General features: G+C 49.8%; 1 protein-coding gene across 1 annotated transcript in view; it reads right to left on the bottom strand.

Moving 5' to 3' along the window:
* The window catches only part of IQGAP3 (IQ motif containing GTPase activating protein 3), a 52,128-nt gene that overhangs the window by 3,863 nt on the left and 27,624 nt on the right, over positions 1-20,641 (bottom strand). Inside the window, exons 20-35 of the mRNA XM_077325395.1 lie at positions 20,435-20,518; positions 20,252-20,323; positions 19,548-19,617; positions 17,147-17,355; positions 14,995-15,147; positions 14,070-14,233; positions 13,054-13,278; positions 11,129-11,269; positions 10,589-10,673; positions 8,365-8,597; positions 6,493-6,625; positions 6,255-6,357; positions 5,027-5,174; positions 3,779-3,866; positions 2,478-2,690; positions 1,011-1,177 (exon numbers count right to left, since the gene is read on the bottom strand). Of these exons, the coding sequence (XP_077181510.1) occupies positions 1,011-1,177; positions 2,478-2,690; positions 3,779-3,866; positions 5,027-5,174; positions 6,255-6,357; positions 6,493-6,625; positions 8,365-8,597; positions 10,589-10,673; positions 11,129-11,269; positions 13,054-13,278; positions 14,070-14,233; positions 14,995-15,147; positions 17,147-17,355; positions 19,548-19,617; positions 20,252-20,323; positions 20,435-20,518 (2,288 nt within the window). The remainder of the gene's footprint in view (positions 1-1,010; positions 1,178-2,477; positions 2,691-3,778; positions 3,867-5,026; positions 5,175-6,254; positions 6,358-6,492; positions 6,626-8,364; positions 8,598-10,588; positions 10,674-11,128; positions 11,270-13,053; positions 13,279-14,069; positions 14,234-14,994; positions 15,148-17,146; positions 17,356-19,547; positions 19,618-20,251; positions 20,324-20,434; positions 20,519-20,641) is intronic.

Raw genomic sequence — 20,641 nt, 5'->3', positions numbered from 1 at the left:
TAAGAGGGGACGTGGTAAGACATTTATAAAATTGAGCATAGGGTAGAGAGAGTGGACAACGAGAAATGTTTCTTCCTCTCCCAAAATACTAGAACTTGAGGGAACTCAATGAAGCTGATGGGCATTAGGTTCAAAATACAACTTTGCACAGACAGTGCTTAAAATGTAGAGTCCGCTGCCAGAAGACGTGGTAATGGCCACAGGATTAAAAAGCTTTAAAAGGGGATTCATGGAGGATAGGCCGATCAGCGGCTACTAGCCATGGGAGTGACTGAGGGGAACCTCCACCTTCAGAAGTATAAAACCTCTGAATCCTGAAGCCAGGAGGCAAAATCAGGGGAAGGCCTCGGCCTCTATGCTCTGTACTTGGCCCTCTGGAGGAACAGTTGGCCACTATGTGAGACAGGAGGCTGGATTTGATGGACCACCGCTCTGATCCGGCAGGGCTGCCCCATTCTCCGCTCACAAGAAGATACTTCCTCTTATAGAGAGAAGTGTAACAAAGTTTGAGTCCAGGGGTACCTTTAAGATCAACAAGGTTGCATTTTGACCAGGGGTAGTCAAACTGCGGCCCTCCAGATGTCCATGGACTACAATTCCCAGAAGCTCCTGCCAGCGAATGCTGGCAGGGGCTTCTGGGAATTGTAGTCCATGGACATCTGGAAGGCCGCAGTTTGACTACCCCTGATTTTGACTATAAGCTTTCATGCATGTGGGAATTTCTTCAGATAATCCGGCAGAGTAACAAGTTGACCCTTTTCAGCCAGGATTGCTGTTGTTTGAAACTAAGTTCTGATATGTTCCAGCCAGACCACACACCACTGCCAGGCATCTAGAAGGAGTGTGCCATGCGCAAGAGAGTGAACCACTGGGGCTGCACTTGCGTGGGCAGTTCTATCAATATCTCAGGGAGGTGACTTGCCTGATCGCCTGGAGGCAAATTTCTGTGCACCATAGGTGAGCAGGTGCAAACTCCCTCCGAAACCCAAAGCAGCACTTTGCTAACGTACTTGTTTCTGGTCGCCAGGTTGTCCAGGCAGGTCCGGATATACTGATGGTAGTAATCCACCTGCTCCTCATAGAACATCCTCTTGGAGTGGAGGCCATGGAGGGTCTGCTGCAGCTTCGCCAGCTCTGCCTTACGGTGCCGCCGGTATTGCCGCTGGTTGCGGATATCCTAAGGGACGACGGCAGGCACAATCAAAGACCGCTGCGCTCAGTTTGCTTGGTTTGGGGGCTTCTAAAAGCACTGCCCACCTGGGTAAGTATTGGTGCAACACCAGGACACCTGTACGTCAACCCTGGTCCAAACTGACCCTCCTCAACCTCAAGACCTGAATTCCTAAGGCTAATCGGAATTTGGAAAGGGACACACCTGAGATAGCTTCGGCCCTCTGTGCTCTCCGAATGCTGGAATGCTGCTTTAGGATGCTTAGGGCTGATCCTGCGTTGAGCAGGGGGTTGGACTAGATGGCCTGTATGGCCCCTTCCAACTCTATGATTCTATGATTCTATGAGTCACAGTGGCCGAGGTCCAGCTCCTGGCCGCCAACAACACTGGTAGCCTTGCTAATCGCGATAAACCTTTATGGAGTGAGGCTGAATGTTCAAAGCTCCTCACACCCCTGCTTTGGTAATCATCGCAACAGCTCTATAAGGAGGATGACGGCTACTTTGGTACTGCTGCCCGGAGCTGGATACCTGCTGGGAAGTGCCACAGTTGCATTCTCCCTATGGGGACCTCTTATGAGCTTTTCAAGGCAAGAGGTGTTCAGAGGGGGTTTGCCATTGCCTGCCTCCACCAAACCAACCTGGACTTCCTCAGTGGTCCCCCATCCAAATGCTCCAAATGCTAAGCAGAGCTGACCTGCTTGGCTTCTGAGCTGGGACCAGATTGGCCTAGCCTGGCCCATCCAGGTCAGGGTATAGATGTCTCAGGCTGTTCCAACGTCGTCAAATCTCAGAAGCTAAGCAGGTTACTCCTTGCAAGTCCTGGGTTGCCATGTAGAACTAGGGAATTGAGGAAGTCCTTAGGTTGCCATGTAGAGCTAGGGAATTGCAAACCTCCTCTGAAATCTCTGGCTTTGTAAACCTACAGGATGTGACGAGAGCACATTGCATGCCCTGATTGCAGGTCAGAGGCAGGGAAGCCCTGAGACAGGCAAGGGGGGTGGGGAGGTTGCTTTCCCATTTTTGCCTTCCCAACAAACCAGAGCAAGAAGCCTGGTTGAGAGCTGCCCTAATTCCACTTTAAGGCTGTGAGGATTTGAACCCAAGTTCCCCAGGTTCCATCCCAACAACTCTAACCTCCACACCACACCAACTCTCTAGTGGTCTGGTAAAATACGGGAGTTTCTCTATGTCCACATGGAATGGCAAAACCTACTCAGTGAAGGCCAAAAAGCCATCGGCCAAGTCCCGCTGCCGACACGTCCCTCCTTCTGCCAGTGAGACCTCTTCCGCTCCACCCGGCATACCTCGGCCATCTCGTTGACGATCGCTTGATACTGCCTGGCGGAATCGACCATCCCCAGGCATTCGAGACGCCGCAGATTCTTGATGACTTTCCTCTTCTTCTCCTCGATCGAGAGGAAACTGCTGCCAGCCAGGGAGCGGTGGCGCCTCAGCTGGTTTGGGGCCTGAGCGTCACATAAGGCCCTCCTCTTCATGAGATGGTGGTGGAGGGCTTCCTGGAGAGGGAGGAAAGCCCAGATTATCTCACAAGCGGCATTTCAAGAAAATCCAGGGTCTGGCGATATGCAAACAGGTGGCAAAACTGAACACAGCTGGAGCAGAGAGCTAATCAGGCAAGCTATTTTAAACTCTCTAAAATCTAATTACACTTGTATTGCTTTTAAAAAAAAACCCCCTAAAACATGCTGTTTTTGCGATTACACCACATGATAGATTTTGTTAGCGATGAAGTGGACAGCCCTTCTTGCACGTGACATTTCACTTAGAAGAAGGGTTGGTTTTTACACCCCGCTTTTCACAGCCCAAAGGAGTCCCAAAGTGGCTTATAATTGCTTTCCCTTCCTCTCCCCAGAACAGACACCCTGTGAGGTAGGTGGGGCTGAGAAAGCCCTGATTGGACTGCTCTGTGAGAGCTTTAAAAGGACTGTGACTAGCCCAAGGTCACCCAGCTGGCTGTATGTGGAGGAGCGGGGAACCAAACCCGGCTCACCAGATTAAAAGCCACCGCTCTTAACCACTACACACGTGACGAGTGAAAACAGTATCCAGAGGCCGAAAAAGGATCACCAGAATTCAGATGGCTTGGTATGAAGGATACCATCTATATTGGGAATTCAGACAGTTTGGGCACTGGAAATATCAGAAGACTGGGCATGTAGTCGGGGAAAAGAGTAAAGGGTGGTGGTGGGGGGAGGTAACATTTTCTAATTCCAGATAACAACCAGAATCTGGGTCAGGATGTTATGCAGAATCCTGTTTTGTGCTTGGACTTTGGAATCAAATCCAGAAGAAATTACTCGCAAGCAGGTGCAGTGGCTCTGAGCATGACATGAGCAGTGTGGGATCGTGAAGGTCTCTGGTTCAAATCTTGCTTTCGCCATGAATTTACTGGATAGAATTTGGCTTCAAGCCCCCATGGGATAATAATATTGGCCTACACTAAAAGTTAGTCTCAAAGATTAAATAACGTCTGCAGAATGCTCTGAGACCCAAAAGGGGTCTACAAATGATCATTCCTGGAAGAAATCATAATTTCACCTGTTTGGCAATGGCCTACACCTCGACTGCTGCTGGATTTTCTCACCTGATCCTCTGACGCCTCGGTCTGCAATATCTCCACAAGGGAATCTCCCGGCTGAGATTGGATCACATCCACCAGCATCTGTTTGGTGCTTTGAGAATAAAGGCAGATGGCAGATCAGTTTCACCCGCACCCGGAAGACCCTGGCTAACCCAGACTTATCGGATCTCAGAAGTCAAGCAGGGTTGGCCCTGGTTACTACTCAGGGGGAGACCAGCAAGGAAGCAGAAGGTCACTATGCAGAGGCCGGCAATGGCAAACCACCTCTGAAGGAAACCGGGGTCACCTGGGTGGGCAGGTAGTTGTGACTTCCTGCCTTGTGCAGGGGGTTGGACCAGATGACCCTGGGACTTTCTGTAGGCCAAAAGCAAGTGCTCAGCCACTGAGCTATGAACTCTCCCTGGCCCTATCTTTCCGTGAGATCCTTTTACTGGAGATGCTGCTTCTTGAACCTGGGTCCCTGGGCACACACTTTACAGATGAGAGGATCCACAGTAAGCCTTAAAAGTAAAGAAGAGACTCAGATGACAGAGGATTAGCTCAGTGGTAGAGCACCTGACTGGCATGCAGAAAGTCCCAGGTTCAATCGCTGGCATTTCTAGTTTTAAAAATATGGTAGCAAGGTGATGTGAAAGTCTTCTGTCTGAGACCACAGAGCACCGTTGCCAGTCTGATTTTGATAGAATCACAGAACCATAGAGTTGGAAGGGGCCAGACAGGCCATCTAGTCCAACCTCCTGCCCAATGCAGGATCAGCTTCAAGCATCCAGGATAAATCTCTGTCCAGCCTCTGCTTGAAGACAGCCAGAAAAGGGCAGCTCACCACCCTTGATAGAACAAGCATTTGATTCAGCAAAAGGCAGCTTCATGCATTCAAATCTTGCATTGATGATGATAACCAAATGGACCCTCCATATATAACAGCAGTCTAGCACTGACTTTCAGACCTGGGAACAACCCTCCTGCTTTGTCAGCTTCCCAGATTCATCCGTCTGGTCACTGCCAAATGTAAAACTCAATGCATTTTCTACCTGCCCCAGCATATACATGGACACTGTTTTCCACTTGGACAAGTTTGCAGTACTTCTCTGCTAGTTCCAGCCAAGTCAGTGAAAGATGCCTCCCCTTGCGGATTATCATACGTACTTCTTGCATACACGTTGGTAAGAGGTAAACTAGGACATCTCTCTGCAAACGGTGCGTGCCTTTTCTGGGATGCCATGACACACTTGAATATTAATAGCCACCCACCTCAGCAACAAGCTCTTGGTATCTTTTCTCTCAGTGCTGGTCTCTGCCCCGTCAAATTTATTGGTGAGGGTAAGTGAGACCTCTGTCTTGGCGAGCTGAGACAGGGCTTGTTCTGAGTGTCCATCAGCTCCGTTTCCCACGCTTTCACCTGTCAAAGGGTTGAAATTAAGATAGGGAAAGAAAGTAAGCAACTAAATCAATATATCTAATTTTCAATGTGGCCCAGTCTGTGGAGACTTGATTATGGAGACTGGGGCCATGGACAGACGAAAACTTGGGGAGAGTTTTTTTAATCCTTTCAAATGAGAGGAGCACCTGTAACTATAAGCAACAAACACTCTCAGTGGCTGTTGCTAAGCAACCATACTAGTACTACCAGCCTTCAAGCCTTGATTTCTGTCAATAAACCACTACACCAAGCTGGCCTGTAAGGGGAAGGATGGATGGATAACTGAAGGTGGGGTAAAGTTAGGTCAGCTAGTGCGTGAGAAAGAAGCTAGAAAAGGAGAGAGGCTATGGGGGATTGCAGGGAAGGGAAAGAGGAAATAGTGAGGAGGGGAAAATATGATATCCCTCGCAAGTCCTTACAGGTGTCCCTATTTTTCCTCCCTGCACCCATCACATTCCTAAGCATCATAATATCATCACATTCTCCTTCCATCACTGGCTGTCCATGGCAGGGATGGGCCGTGAGGTCACAGGCACAAGGCAAATTCTTATGCATTTCTGGCAATACGGGCAGGGCAAGAAACTAAGAAACTAAGAGCAAAATGGAGCTTGCTTCCTCAGAGGGCGTCAACCGTGGCTCGGCTTCACATCTGTCTGTGAACTTTACATAATTCCCTTAAAAGCAAACCAAAGAAACAAAAGAAAGACCATCCACCGTTCTTCAGTGTTGTTGTTATTATGTTAATGTTATTACTGTTATCACTTTGTTATTACTATAAATGGAGTTACCTGTATCGTTTCCTGTTTCATGTAAACCGCCCTGAGCCTTCGGGGGGCGGGGGCGGAATGAATGAATGAATGAATGAATGAATGAATGAATGAATGAATGAATGAATGAATGAATGAATGAATGACTTGTGGCAGCTCTACTGGTAAGTCCATGTTCTATCACAGGATGGCTGGCTGTGGGTCCCTACCAAGGAAATGCCGATACACTATGCAACACAACAGTGTGGAGTCTGGATTACAATGCCAGTGTCAGACTCTATGTTGTACTTACCTATTAAGGACTGGACGGTAGGCAACTCCCCCAGGTCTTCTAAAAGCTCGCGCAAAGGGTCCTTAGGATCAGGCGCCACGAACTGCTGGTGCTCCAGTAACAACTAGAACGTGGCCAAAGACAGAAAACTAGGAAGTAATAGGCAACTAAACCGCCACGAGCCTGCCTGGCCGAACGTGGCGGTATATAAATCAAATAATAAATAAAAATAAATAAAGATCATGTTGCATGCTCTCACCTTGTGTGTATTAATTAGCTCCCCAACCGTGATGTAGACCACAGGTTTGGTGATCATCACCATGTCAGAGTACTTGTCTACATGAAACCTGTCCTCTGGTTCAGGCACCAAACAAGCAGCAGTGATGAATTTTCTGTAAGTGATGGAGGAGGCATAGTTCATAGGCCACCCCTTCCAAAGCCTGAAGCCCACCCAATGTCTGTGTTGAGCCCTGGGGGATCCTGACGGACACAGTCGATGGTGCCATCCATTTAGCAAAACCATGCAAATAAATTTCCCCAAACACCCTTTTCCATGAGTATCCTAATAGGGGGTTTTGGCTTCATGGAAGGAGAACATTCTTTCCTGATTGCCTAGAGGAGATTCTAAATGGACGCAAGAAGAGATGTTTTTTTGTATCCCACTTTTTCCTACCCGAAGGAGTCTCGAAGCAGCTTACAATTTCCTTCCCTTCCTTCCCCCTGTGAGGTAGATGGGGCTGAATGAGCTCTGAGAGAACTGTGCCTGGCCCAAGGTCATTCAGCTGGCTGCATGTGGAGGAGTGGGGAATCAAACCCAGTTCTCCAGATTAGAGGCCTCCATTCTTAACCCCCGCCCTACAGCACACTGGCTCTCAAAAGGCTTTTCTCTCAACTTGCTTCTGTGAGGCACATTCTCAAACCCATTGTAGCAGCCATGAGAACTGAAATTGGGTCAGTATGTGTGTTTCAACTTCATAAATGTAAGCATTTAAGCATTGGCCCTCTTGGGAAGCTGAATTCATCACCCAAGTCCCCTTCCATGATTTTTTTCTACAGGGTTTCCAGTCCTACCTCTCATGGTCTGGATTGGGAAAAGGACACAAGCCATGAAGCTGCCTTCGACCGAATCAGACCACTGGTCCATCAAGGCCGGTTTGCCTGCTCAGCATGGCAGCAGCTCTCCTGGGTCTCAGGCTGTGATCTTTCATATCACCTACTGCCTGGTGCTTTGGGAATTGAACCTGTGACCTTCTGCAAACAAAGCGGGTGCTCTAGCACTGGGCCACGGGGCTTTCCCAGAAGAAACAGTTCCTGGTATAAGGCAGTCTTGTCTCACACGACTAAGGGGCTGAATGAAACAGGCTTCGTATTGGGGAGCAGCCGTGGCTCAGTAGCAGGGCTTTTTATTCGAATCATAGAGTTGGAAGGGGCCATACAGGCCATCTAGTCCAACCCCCTGCTCAACGCAGGATCAGCCCTAAGCATCCTAAAGCATCCAAGAAAAGTGTGTATCCAACCTTTGCTTGAAGACTGCCCTCACCACCTCCATTCCACTGCTGAACTACTCTGACTGTGAAATTTTTTTTCTTGATATCTAGCCTATATCATTGTACTTGTAGTTTAAACCCATTACTGCGTGCCCTTTCCTCCGCAGCCAACAGAATCAGCATCCTGCCCTCCTCCAAGTGACAAACTTTTAAATACTTAAAGAGGGCTATCATGTCCCCTCTCAACCTCCTTTTCTCCAGGCTGAACATTCCCAAGTCCCTCAACCTATCTTCATAGGGCTTGGTCCCTTGGCCCCAGATCATCTTCGTCGCTCTCCTCTGTACCCTTTCAATTTTATCTACGTCCTTCTTGAAGTGAGGCCTCCAGAACTGTGCACAGTACTCCAGGTGTGGTCTGACCAGTGCCATATACAATGGGACAATGACATGTTGTGATTTTGATTTTCTGCAAGCAGGAAGTCCCAGGTTCAATCCTTGACGTTTCCAGCCAAAAAAGAGCAGGGAAGGGATGACATGAGGGACCTCCGTCCAAGACCCTGGCAAGGCTGACCTTGAGAGAACAATGGTCTGACGCTGTATGAGGCAGCTTCTCATGATCCCACTTTGCAGATCTTGAGACCCACCTGAACTTAAGGTGTGTTTCCTCCAGGTACTGGTTTACCACCCTGAGATGGCTGTTCTCGCCCTCAAACATCTGGTTGGCAGCGGCATGTTGCAAGATCTTGGCGATGGACGCCAAGTTGCGCCTGTGGTCAGGATGCAGGGCTACCCCGGCCGAAATGTCGACAACATCAAAGCCATCCGGAGCAACTACCGCTGGGTTCATGAAGCGGTAGTACAGCAGGTTCCCCACAATCTAGGACAGAGATAGACTCACTTCAGTTTTATATAGCCCGCCGTATTGGTTGCGTTTGGCTATAATCCTTCGGAAAGTATGAGTTCACGCTGGAGATATCCTTAACCATTAAAGCGTAACTCATCTGTTTTAAATGCACTGGAGGAGACCTTGTGCTGTAGAGCAGGGGTAGTCAACCTGTGGTCCTCCAGATGTTCATGGACTACAATTTCCATGAGCCCCTGCCAGCAAATGCTGGCAGGGGCTCATGGGAATTGTAGTCCATGAACATCTGGAGGAGTACAGGTTGACTACCCCTGCTGTAGAGCAAACCAAAGTCCATCAAGGCTAGCATCCTTGGTAAGGATGCTACCAGCCTGTGCGAACCGAACAGTTCACTAGAAATTGGTCAGTGCTCCACGGATAGCCCTCTTGCCCCAAGTATTGAACTGGAAGGGTTGGCAGGGAAAAGTCAGAACCGGAGAACACAAGAACTGCAAAGCCTTTGAGCAAATTGTTCGCCGTTTCGACCGTTTCAAGCTGTTGGCAGGGAGGGAAAAAAGAATCACAACCCTAAATCCCCACCCCCCCACCCCTGCGTATAACACGCCGTGTGCATAAAAGACAAGATGTTCTAGTTCAGCTTCTCCCCAATGTGTGAGCTTTCTGGAGGGAGGATTCTTCCCTGCCAAAAATGCAGGAGTATTCAAAAGTGCCATTTTACACAGTCATGGCTGGCCGTGGTACACTCCAGAGAATACTGTACCTCTGCTGTGCGTGGGGGGGCAGAACTTAAAAAGAAAAAGCAGTGACTCCTCTCAAAACATTTGCCACATCGGCTAGGGTTGCCCTCGCTTGAACTTCAGACCGTTCCGCTCAGAGGCAGATCAAGGAGGCCAAGACCACTACCTGAGGCAACAGATTTCAAGGGTAATTGTAGGGTGAAATCGCCAGTTCTTTCATTAAACATTATAATTAGGGCTGTCAACAGGCCAGGGGGAAAGTGTCCTGTCCCTTTAATACCAGTCAAAGGAGATGTTATTTACCAGGTGATATTTACCTCCACAACAGGAAAAGATTCCACCCACCCAGCCTCTGCTAAAGAGCCAGGACATCTCCCTCCAGGCCAGCTGGTATCTCTATTTTTTTATGAGGGGAGGCCAAGCCTGCCCCTTTACCATCATGGCTTCCACCTGCCCTTTAGCACTGGGCCTCAGTCTTCACTGTATCTCTCTGTCTTCCTCAATTTATCATCATCAGCATCAGTTTTATTTATTTATGTTTAGCCTACCCTTCCCCAAGGGCTCAGGGCGGGTTACAACAGGTAAAAAACACATACAGTTTGACCTTACCCAAATACAGAAGAAGAGTTGGGTTTTATATCCCGCTTTTCACTGCCCAAAGGAGTTTCAGAGCAGCTTATTATTGCCTTCCCTTCCTCTCCCCACAACAGATATCCTGTGAGGTAGGTGAGGCTGAGAGAGCTCTGGCAGAGTGGAGTTCTCTATGAGAACAGCACTATCAGTGCTGTGACAAGCCCAAGGTCACGTGAAAGAGCAGGGAATCAAACCCAGTTTGCCAGATTAGAAGCCACCGCTTTTAACCACAACACCAAGCTTAAATCTTAAATTTAATTTAAGCGTAATTTCCTAAAACATAAAATACAAAACTGCAAGCTGTTTGATCTCTATCATATCCATTCTAAGAAGGAAGAGGGGGCAATGCAAGGCAACATGGATTCCCCAAGAATAAGGGTTAACTTGATGGATTGAGGCAGGGAGGTCTGCTGAATGACTAGCCGGAAGCCTGGCCTCTGCCTTGCCTCTGAAAAAGCTGGGTCTAACAGAAAACAAAAGGGCCACGCGGGGGAAAGCATTTTAAGCTACTCTCTGCTGTTCTGTAACATACTGGAAGTGCAGAAGACAAAATCTAGTTATCTTGGCCATTATATTTCAGTTTCTCTTACTTCTTGCCCCAGAGATGGTACCCACATCTCCAGGTAATACACTCACCTTGTAGATATCTTCTTTGGGAGCATCTGGAAACTTCTCAGTTAAAGACCCTTTCAAGACTTTGGCCATGTAGCGCATCCCATAACTAAGCAGGAGAGAGAAATTACCAAGTTGCACAATCGAGACTAGCATGTATCCAATGTATGAGCAGAGCGAGGAAGAAAACAATGGGGTTAGGAGGTGAATTTCCTCCAGGCCAGACTGGACAAGGATTCTGGGTTTTCTTTGAGGGAGGGGGCAGCATCTGAGCATGGAACTGAGGTCACTCTGCGTGGGCAGGTAGTTGAGAGTTCCTGCATTCTGCAGGGGGTTGAACTAGATGACCCTGGAGGTCCCAACTCTATGATTCTATGGCCACTGCAAGGTCTTGGGCCTGAAAAACACAGATAGAACGGGATCCTCCAAGAGACAACTGCTCCAGTTGGAAGAAGACTCCCAACTTTGCTCAGTGGAGTGATAGGATCCTCCCCTTCATCATCATCATCATCATCGGTCCAATATCAATAAGTATCAAAATCAGCCATGCTGCTGATAACGTACGGAATTTTATCCACAGAAGTCATGATGGCCGAAAGGAACTTGTCAGTCACTGCCAGTAGATTGCGGACGGAGATGTCCAACCTCCTCTGGACCTCGGGGTGGCTAAGGGCTTGCTCAGGGCTAACATCGTATGGGAGGTTGCTGTGGGGAGACAAACAGAAGCACGTTCCAGGTGCCACCCAAACCAGAGTGGAGTTGCAACAGCCTCCCTGTCCCAAGACTCTCCTCCCTGCCTCAACGGCTTCCCCATGGGGATGGCAGCTGCCTGGGTTTACCACCCAGACCGACCCCTGTCCTGACCCAGGCTCTAATAAAGCAGCCTGGCATAGGTCCATTATGCACATGTTGGATAATGCACTTTCAATGCGGTTTTGCAGCTGGATTGTCCTGTGCAGAACAGAATAATCTACTTCTAAAGTGCATTGAAAGTGCATTATCCAATGTGTGCATAATGAGCCATAGCGAAGCGTTTTCAAGGGTGGCCCCTTGAAAAGCAATGGAAGACATTCCTCTTTAGGGGACATATCTAGAGCCCTGGCCTGATAAAAGACTAGCTTATGAGCTCGGGGGTTAAGAAAACAGATTAGAAAGGCCTTGAAAAAAAAATAGCACACAACAAATCTACACTTTAAAGGTCCACAAGAGATGTGGTTTATTAGAAGTGTGCAGAGCTCTAGGGGGCTGCCAGCTTTTAAACTTGTTCCTCCAGCTGCCGCTTGAATATCTGCTCGACGGGCAAGCAATTATCTGGCGATGGCATTTCACGTCATGAAAAGCCCTGGCACCATTTCAGCCCAGTCAACCACTGTTAAAGGGACAGGGCGCCTTTTTTCTTGTCCAGCGAGCAACCTTACTTTGGGTTCAGCTTCCTGGCTGCCAAAAAGACTTCAGAGCAACAGCGGCTACTCCTCAGGGACTCTCTCCCTTCATCGGCCTCAAGCTAGCCTCATTCCCTGTTCCCTTCACACACACCTTTCCCTGTTCATGAAGGCCTCCAAATCTCAGGGTGGCTATCGGCTGAGGGGACGTTTACAGCCGCAGCGCTGGTCTCATTGTTATGAGAGGGAGGTCTTTTGTGTTGTACCTCCATCTTGATGATGCTTTTGATGAAATTTAGATGTGCATGTTGTTTCAATTGTGGGTTGGACATTGTTTTAACGATTGAAATGTACTATGAATGTTGTTTTACTGTAAGCTGCCTTGAATTAACAATACATTTAAAAATAAATAACTAAATTGTTCTCTTGTCTTCTCATCTTCCTTACTGCCTCCGCAGCAGTGTTACCGCCTTCCATCTGCTTCCTCTTCGTTCTTTCATTCCTCACATTTTTATCCCACACTTCCTTCAAGGAATTCAGTATGGAGGACTGCGGTGGGGTGTTGTCCTATTGGCCCCCTCATAAAAACCAGTGATATATGTTAAGCTAAAAGTGGTATACAAATAAAAAAAAAAGCTAAAAATGAGTAAGGAGGTTCAAGGTCATCTATTGAATGGGGGGGGGAGCAGGGAGGGGGCTTAGGACTTGCCTCCCTGTTCCAAGCCCAACACTTCACCAAAAGCCACCCCCTTGACTCCTCCCTCACACAAATATTATTTCTGTAACTAGAATATACTTGAAAAGATTCCCGCTGGGAAACAGCGTCTTAATTTGTCAACAAAGAGTGGTCTAATCATTTTGGGTTTTGTATAAATTGAAATAAAAGCTCAACAGCAAAAGAAAACAGCCAAACCCCCCATCATCCTCCACTCTATGCCTGGCTGTTAACAGGACATCTTATTGGTAGGGGCGTTGGAGTCAGGTTTTATGGAGTTTTAATCTTAATTTAGTACGGGTTTTTATTAACTGAAGTAAGCCGCACTGAGACCATTCGGAGAGGGGCAGCATATAAATCAACATATAAATAAACAGAAGATCCACGCTGACCTTTTCTGCCCAGTCTGGGACTCCGTTTGGTTGACCCAGCCTTTGTAGATCTCCACGGGGCTGGTGCGGATGCTGAGAGTCTTGTTCTGCAGGACCTCCTGCACGGGTCCCCCCAGGATCTGGCGCAGGGCGTTCTGCCCACGGGCGTTCCGATAAAAGCTCACCACCAAGCGGATCACCGTCGGATTCCCCGTTAAGATGTCATGGATTCGATCGACTTTCAACCTGGAAAGCAGGCCCCAGAGAACAAGACATAAGAGGTGCAGAAGAGCCGCAAGGAGAACGAGAGCGGCCAGAGTGGCAAGGCTTTGGGTGAACCCAAACTATTTCTTTCACAGAATTTATAGCCCGCTTTTCTGCCTTCCCAAGGGCCCTCAAGAGGGCTGACAAGCTGATGGTGGTGTTGGAGAATTCTTTGACTTTGCAGCCAACTTTCTGAAGAATTATGTTGGAGATGTTTTCTGAATCAACAGAGCCCCTCTCTGGGATTGCACGCCACACCACTGAAGCAAACATTACCATTCTGCAGGAACTCCTCGCAGAAGGCAAGGATTAGAGGACTGATTTGTTCAAAGCCACAACAAGCAGCCTCTTTTATGTAGATCACTCAGCAGCATCTCTGCAGTGGAAGTTACAGAATATACCAATTGTTCTCAACACACGGCAGAATTCCTTGCCCCCAGCAAGCGGAGCAATGGAAAGAGTCGAGGCTACAGCAAAGAATCATGCAGAGGTGCCATGGGCCTCCTCCTCTGGGCAGATATCCTAAGCTTGCACTTCTTAAATTAACTATTCTTCAGAATGACCTATCATAGTGCACTAGCATGTGTCCATCTTGAGGCAGAGAATATGGGAAGTGCTGCAGCAAAACAAAGGGTGAGAATTTTGGCCTCTTCACCATTGCTGACCCTCGGAATTTCTACCCAAAGGAAACAGCCCCAAGTGAGCCAAGCACCAGCCCTGGCAGGACAAGGGAAAGGTCTGAGCAGACCATCACCTGGGAAACGGAGACTTACTTGATCTCCTCTTCCAAGGCGCTTCGGAAGAGCCGGAGCAGGAGGTAGGCCTCTCTGGCGTTGGAGGCATAATTGAAGAGCGAGAAGACCACTGACTCCATGAATCTGGTAGACTTGTTCTGGGGCATCTGCATGATCAGTCTGGCCAAATACAAGGGCTGGGTCTGAAAGGGGAGGGAGACAGACAGGAACTTGTTCAAACACCCAAAGCCCGTTTAGCATTCCAATAGCTCCCAAAATGCAAGGAGTTCTACCTGCCCAAGTACTACAGTGGGTAGAAGAAAAAGAGTTGGTTATTATATGCCACTTTTCTCTACATGAAGGTGTCTCAGACCGGTTTACAATCGCCTTCCCTTCCTCTCCCCGCAACAGACACCCTGTGAGGTAGCAGAAAAAGTTAGTTCTTATATGCTGCCTTTCTCTACCAGAAGAAGTCTCAAAGCAGCTTACAATCATCTTCCCTTCTCCTCACAACAGATACCCTGTGCGAGAGGTGGGGCTAAGAGAGCTCTGACAAGCCTCGGGGGGGGGGGGGGAGGGAGTGCTTCCCGAAGGCCTGGAAAGCACTCCCGGGTGAGCTTGGCAGGCCCCCAGGAAGCGATCTCTCTCCCCCACCCACCCAAAACCCCCCCTCGCTCTCAGGGCTTCCTGGCGACCTGAAAAGCAGCCAGGATGCTGACGCAGAGGACCCTTTCTTATGAACAGGCTTTGAAGCTACTGTAATAAATAAATAAATAAATAAATAGAACTATGAATGGAAAGCAGAACAAAAACTTGCTCAGTGCTAATGGATGGAATTCTGGTGTGGTTGGGGTGAGGGGTGCATCAGTGTCTGAGGAGTTCCTTAGCAAGTGAGTCCCAAAAAAGAATACTAAAACTTTTGATGCAGGTCCCTCAGGGTGCTCCTGGACTCTTGCCCACTGACCTGAAGCTGGTAGAAGAGGTGCTGGTAGGCCTCCAGGGTCTCCCTCTTCTCCTTGCTGAGCGCCTTCAGTCCTTTCTGCTTGTCCAGGTCCATCAAATCTGAGAGCTGCTCTTTGTTTTTCCGGGTGAGCTTCTTGCAATGAGAGACCACTTCCTGTCAGGGAAGAAAAAGAATACTACAAACCCATCACCCACACTTTTCTATCAAGGCTCTGCTGCATTTCCAAGAGCTTGCAGGGAGCCACACAGGCCCAATGAGAAATCCAACCGTAACATCCACATAAAGCCTTTTATTCAGGCCAAAAGTCACAAAACAAGTGCAGAGTTGTAAGCCAAGGGGATATGACTGTCAGACGGGGAACTGGGGAGAGAGTTGGAGCTCAGGGGTAGAGCATCTCCTGGGCACACAGAAGGTCCCTGTTTCAATCCCTGCTTACCTCCGGTTAAAAGGATCCAGGAGGAGGTGATGGGGAAGACCTCTGGAGAGCTGTTGCCAGTCTGAGTAAGCAACAGTGGCCTTGATGGACCCAGGGACTGATTCAGGATAAGGCAGCCTCCTGCGGGAGCCTTGGGGTGCAAATTTCAAGCCCTCACAAAGGCCATAGAGTGAAATCTGAGCAGCATCAAGTCCGCCCTAAGATATGGTCACGCCCTCTTGAGTAGACAAAAACAGCTGAGGAATGGGTTGTGTTTAAATTGATTTTTGGTGTCCCCAGACCCAAATACAGCTGCCCAGTAGAGGAACACACCATGTCTCTGACAAAGTGAGCGTAAATGAGCAGTTTTCACAATGGAAGGTGGTAAGCGGAGGGGTACCGCAGGGCTCAGGTGCTTCTTAACTTGTTCATTAATGATTTGGGAGTAAGGAGCAGAGTCACTATGTTTGGGGAGGACACTCAGTTGTTCAGGGTGGTGAGAACCAGGGAGGGAGGCTCCTGAGGGGTACGTCAAGGCTGGGGGAGTGGGTGTCAGTGCGGCAAACAAGGTCCCACCTGGGAAAGTGCAAAATAATGCACATCGGAGCCATAAATCCGTACTATAAATATACGCGAATGGGGTCTCCACTGGTGGTGGCTCGTAGGGGTGGTAGAGAACTCCCTGAAGATGCCAACTCAGTGATCGACGGCAGTAAAAAAGGCAAATTCTGCGATGGGGATTATTAGGAAGGGGATGGAAAACAAATCAGCCAGAATCATAATAATGCTCTTGTATAATTCTCTGCATGGTCCCATTTATGATATGGCGTGCAGTTGTGGTCACTGCATCACAAGAAAGATATTCTAGCACTGGTAAAAGTGCAGGAAAGGGCAACTAAAATGATTTTGCCCTGTGCAGACAGGTGAAAGAGGTCAGGGCTCTTTAGCTTGGAGGAATGACGTGATGGAGGTTTACAAAATTATGCAGGGGATAGAGAAGGCAGAGAAAGAAGTACTTTTCTCCCTTCCTCACCAGAACTCGAGGGCACTCCAAAAAGTTAATGAGAAGCAAGTTTAGGGCAGAAGTACTTTCACTTGAAGAGTAACTAACACGTGGAATTCACTGCTGCAGGATGTGGTGGTGGCTGCAACCACAGACAGCTTGAAGAGGGGAATTGGATAAACATCCGGAGCAGAGTCCATCAGGGGCTCTTAGCCACATGGAACACTCTGTCTGGGGCAGTGAAAACCTGTATTTTTGCTGCTGGGGGGGGGGGAACAACCGTGGGAGGGCTTCTGGAGTTCTGACCCTGCAGGTTGACCTTCTTCTGGCACCTGGGTTTTGGCTTCTTTATGACACAAGGTTGGACTGGATGGGCCACTGCCCTGATCCAACATGGCTTCTCTTATGTTCTTATGTCAAAGCTTATGCCGGAAGAAATGTGGTTAGTCTTTAAGGGGCTGCTGGACTCTCGTCTTATTTTGCTGTCTCCAGACTGTGGATCATTTGGGGGTAGCTGTTCAGGGAAATTGCACCTCTTGGCACCAATCGGTCTATTGCCACAGGAATTTCCACCAATCTCCCCCTCCCCGGTGCTCAGGCATATAAACCAAGAAGCATACGGGACCCTGACAGTTTCACTCTGTTTTCAGACTTGTGCAGATATCGCCTCAATAAAAGCGATCCTTTGACTCACTGGGTCAAGATCCACCCGTGTCCCCACAGACCCGCCTAACCTGGAGGGTGATCCTGTTCTTAACCAACAATCCGATCTTGATGTCCATGAGATTGAGGTCGCTCTCCAGCTGCTGGTTGGAACGGATCCCCCTCACCACGCTCTCCTGGAGGTCCAGCAGCTCCTCCTCCTCCCCGTAGTCCCTCCGGCTCCGTTCCAGCAGGTGGGCGAAGCGCCGGACAATGCTGAGCGGAGGGTTTTGGCTGTGCACTGGGAAAGGAGCAGCCAGCAAGGAGATGGAGCAATCGCGGGAAAAAGTCTTCATTCAACCCAGTCTGACAACTTTTTTAGCACTGAGAAACCCCTGAAACATTCCTCAGGCTTTCAGAAACCCCAGAAGTGTTGGGGGTTTTATCAATTATGGAATTTTTATTATTGTAAGGCGCCACGAGTCCATGGAGAGGGGCGGGAGAGGAATCCATCTTTAAACCGCCCGTGGCGCCACGGGCGCCACGGACTAAATAAATGGTTAAGCCGTTCTGAGGCGGGATGTGTCCGTGATGAGGAAGGGTCCGAATTGGACCCTTCCTCAAGACAGACAATCAGAGGGACCAATTGGCAGGCGCGAAGCGCCTGCCGATTGGTCCCTCTGATTCCCAGCCTCAGCAACTGTGAGCCGCGCGCAGCGCGGCTCGCAGTTGCTCCCAGCCTGATGCGGCGAGAGGCGCGAAGCGCCTCTCGCCGCGTCAGCCTGCTGCCCGAGGGAGTCCCCGGCAGTCGCGCGGAGCGCGGCTGCCAGGGACTCCCTGACCCTTGCGAGCCCCTTGCCCCCGACCTGATCAATTGGGAGGCGCTTGGACCCTGCAGCCCGCCGCCATTACCGCGCTTCCAATCAACAGCGCAGGTCGCCTCCTGCCCGCGGGGAAAGGAGGACCCAGCCGCCGTGACTGTGCCGCCCGTCCCATGCAGCCATCGCAGCCGCCGCCCGCCGCGCCCCCGGCCCCCGCCGTGCACTCCAGCCACCCGTCGGCACCTGCATCCTGCTCTCCACACCGCCCGCTTCCACTGGCAGCTGCCACTCCACCGCACCAACTCCAGAGACCCAGGTAGCCCTGCCCCTTGCAAGCCCCTTGCCCCCGAACTGATCAATTGGGAGGCGCAAAGCGCCTCCCGATCCGCCCACCTCCACCTTTGCTTCGACCCTGCAGCCCGCCGCCATTACCGCGCTTCCAATCAACTGCGCAGGTCGCTGCCTGCCCGCGGGGAAAGCAGGACCCAGCCGCCGGTCCCATCGCAGCCGCCGCCCGCCGCACACTCCAGCCACCCGTCGGCACCTGCCTCCTGCTCTCCACACCGCCCGCCTCCACTGGCAGCTGCCACTCCACCGCCCCAGCTCCAGAGACCCAGGTAGGCCGCAGCGTCCCGGCCCCAGGCCACCATGCTCGCCGCCTCACGGGTCGCCCCATGCCCACTCTTCGGTCCGGCCCCTGGCCCCAACGAGCTGCGCCGCAGAACTCCCCTGCCCGCCTAGCGCCCGCTGCATTTCGGGGGCAGCGGGCTTATTTACTAGTCAATAAATAAATAGGTATATAAACCATCATGCAAAATGTGGTTGAGAATAGCTGTGTACACGCCCACCTGGGGCCCCCTCCCCTTCCCACCCTTCTCCAGGCCCATCACTGGCCATTTTGGGAGGAGAGGGTGGGTCCATATATGCCCGAACTCCCAGAATTCCACAGGGCCTGCAAAAGGGAGCTTCTCCACCAGGATGACTGAGCTTAATCTGACCAAGAAACATCCGGCGGTCCCCCTTCAAACCATATCCTCCATAATCTGATCGTTTCTGACCTCCCTAGCGGCTTTGTTAAAGTTCTATTGAAATTGTTCAAAGAGTTAATCATGGCAACCTGTTAAACTTAAATTTACTGTTGGAAATGTTGATATATTGTTGTTACTGTATAACATTCTATGTATCCCACAATGTTCCCATGTAGACCGCCCTGGGCCGTATCGGAAGGTGGTATAAAAATCTAAGGAAGGAAGGAAGGAGGGAGGGAGGGAGGAAGGAAGGAAGGGAGGAGGGAAGGAGGGAGGGAGGGAGGGAGGGAAGGAAGGAAGGAAGGAAGGAAGGAAGGAAGGGAGGGAGGGAGGGAGAGAGAGAGAGAGAGAGAGAGAGAGAGAAAGAAAGAGAGAGAGAGAGAGAGAGAGAGAGAGAGAGAGAGAGAGAGAGAGAGAGAGAGAGAGAGAGAGAGAGAGAGAGAGAGAGAAAGAAGAAAGAAAGAAAGAAAGAAAGAAAGAAAGAAAGAAAGAAAGAAAGAAAGAAAGAAAGAAAGAAAGAAAGAAAGAAAGAAAGAAAGAAAGAAAGAAAGAAAGAAGAAGAGTACAAAACTGCAGGATTTCACAAAACCCTGGTTGAAAAAGCCTGATCTAACAACTGGTCAAACAAAACCGAGGGTCCTTACCCAGCATCCTGTAGTCCCCTCGAGCCTTATTCGCTCGCACAAACGCCTGGATTTTTATTATGGCTTTAACCTGCCAAAATAGATAGAAAAAGGGGGAGAATGATGGGGTCGGCTGAAGGGATTTGAACATGGCTCGCCATAACCCTCCGTTGGCAAGATTTGAGTCAGGCTGTTAACGAAGATGATGTTTTGGAAGTCACTAGTTCATGGGGTCATCATAAGTCGGAGGCAACTTGACAGCATCTCTCTCTCTCTCTCTCTCTCACACACACACACACACACACACTGAACAAAAACACAATCTACAGAGATTGTGGATACAGGGGAAGGTTATTAGAAGAAGAAGAGTTGGTTCTTATATGCTGCTTTCTCTACCAGGAGTCTCAAAGCGGCTTACATTCACCTTCCCTTTCCTCTCCCCACAAGAGACACCCTGTGAGGTGGGTGAGGCTGAGAGAGCCCTGAGATTACGGCTCAGTCAGAACAGCCCAAGGTCACCCAGCCGGCTTCTTGTGGGGGAGCAGGGAATCAAACCTGCCTTGCCAGATTAGACGTTCACACTCCTAACCACTACGCCAAGCTGTCTCTCTTCATGCTCTCCTTCTGGCCTTCTCAGAGGCATCTGCCTTCGATACCGGGCCAGACAGACCTTTGATCCGATTCAGAGAAGCCATCTGAAAGGGCCACGCGTGAAAGATACTCACGTTCTTCCTGAAGTACCGCAGCCGTTCTCGATACCGTTTGCGGGTGTGCCACATCCGGAACCAAGCTTGAAGCTGAAGGGGGGAAGAATGGGTGAGGCGAGAGGTGCTTCTGCTACCAGATCCTGAGAGATCAAAAGACCCCCTCCTCAAGGCAAGCACACAAGAAACCCCCCAAGGGTCTACCTTTATGACAGCACCCACGTTCTCCCTCAGATACCGCAGTCTCTCCAGGTAGCTCCTTCGCTGTCGGTGTCCACGCCAACAGGCCTGCAAGGACAGAGCAGAGGAACTTGAGCAGGCAGTTGGGGAAACTCAGGTTTGAATCTGGCCTCTGCTTTATCTCAACTCAGGCCTTTATGGCCTCCTTCAGGTAGCAGCAATTCTCATATT

This window comes from Paroedura picta, chromosome 1 (assembly GCF_049243985.1).
Source record: "Paroedura picta isolate Pp20150507F chromosome 1, Ppicta_v3.0, whole genome shotgun sequence".
In the NCBI taxonomy this organism is placed as follows: Eukaryota; Metazoa; Chordata; class Lepidosauria; order Squamata; family Gekkonidae; genus Paroedura; species Paroedura picta.
Note: the sequence above shows the minus strand (reverse complement) of the source record. Positions and strands in the feature narration are given on the sequence as shown.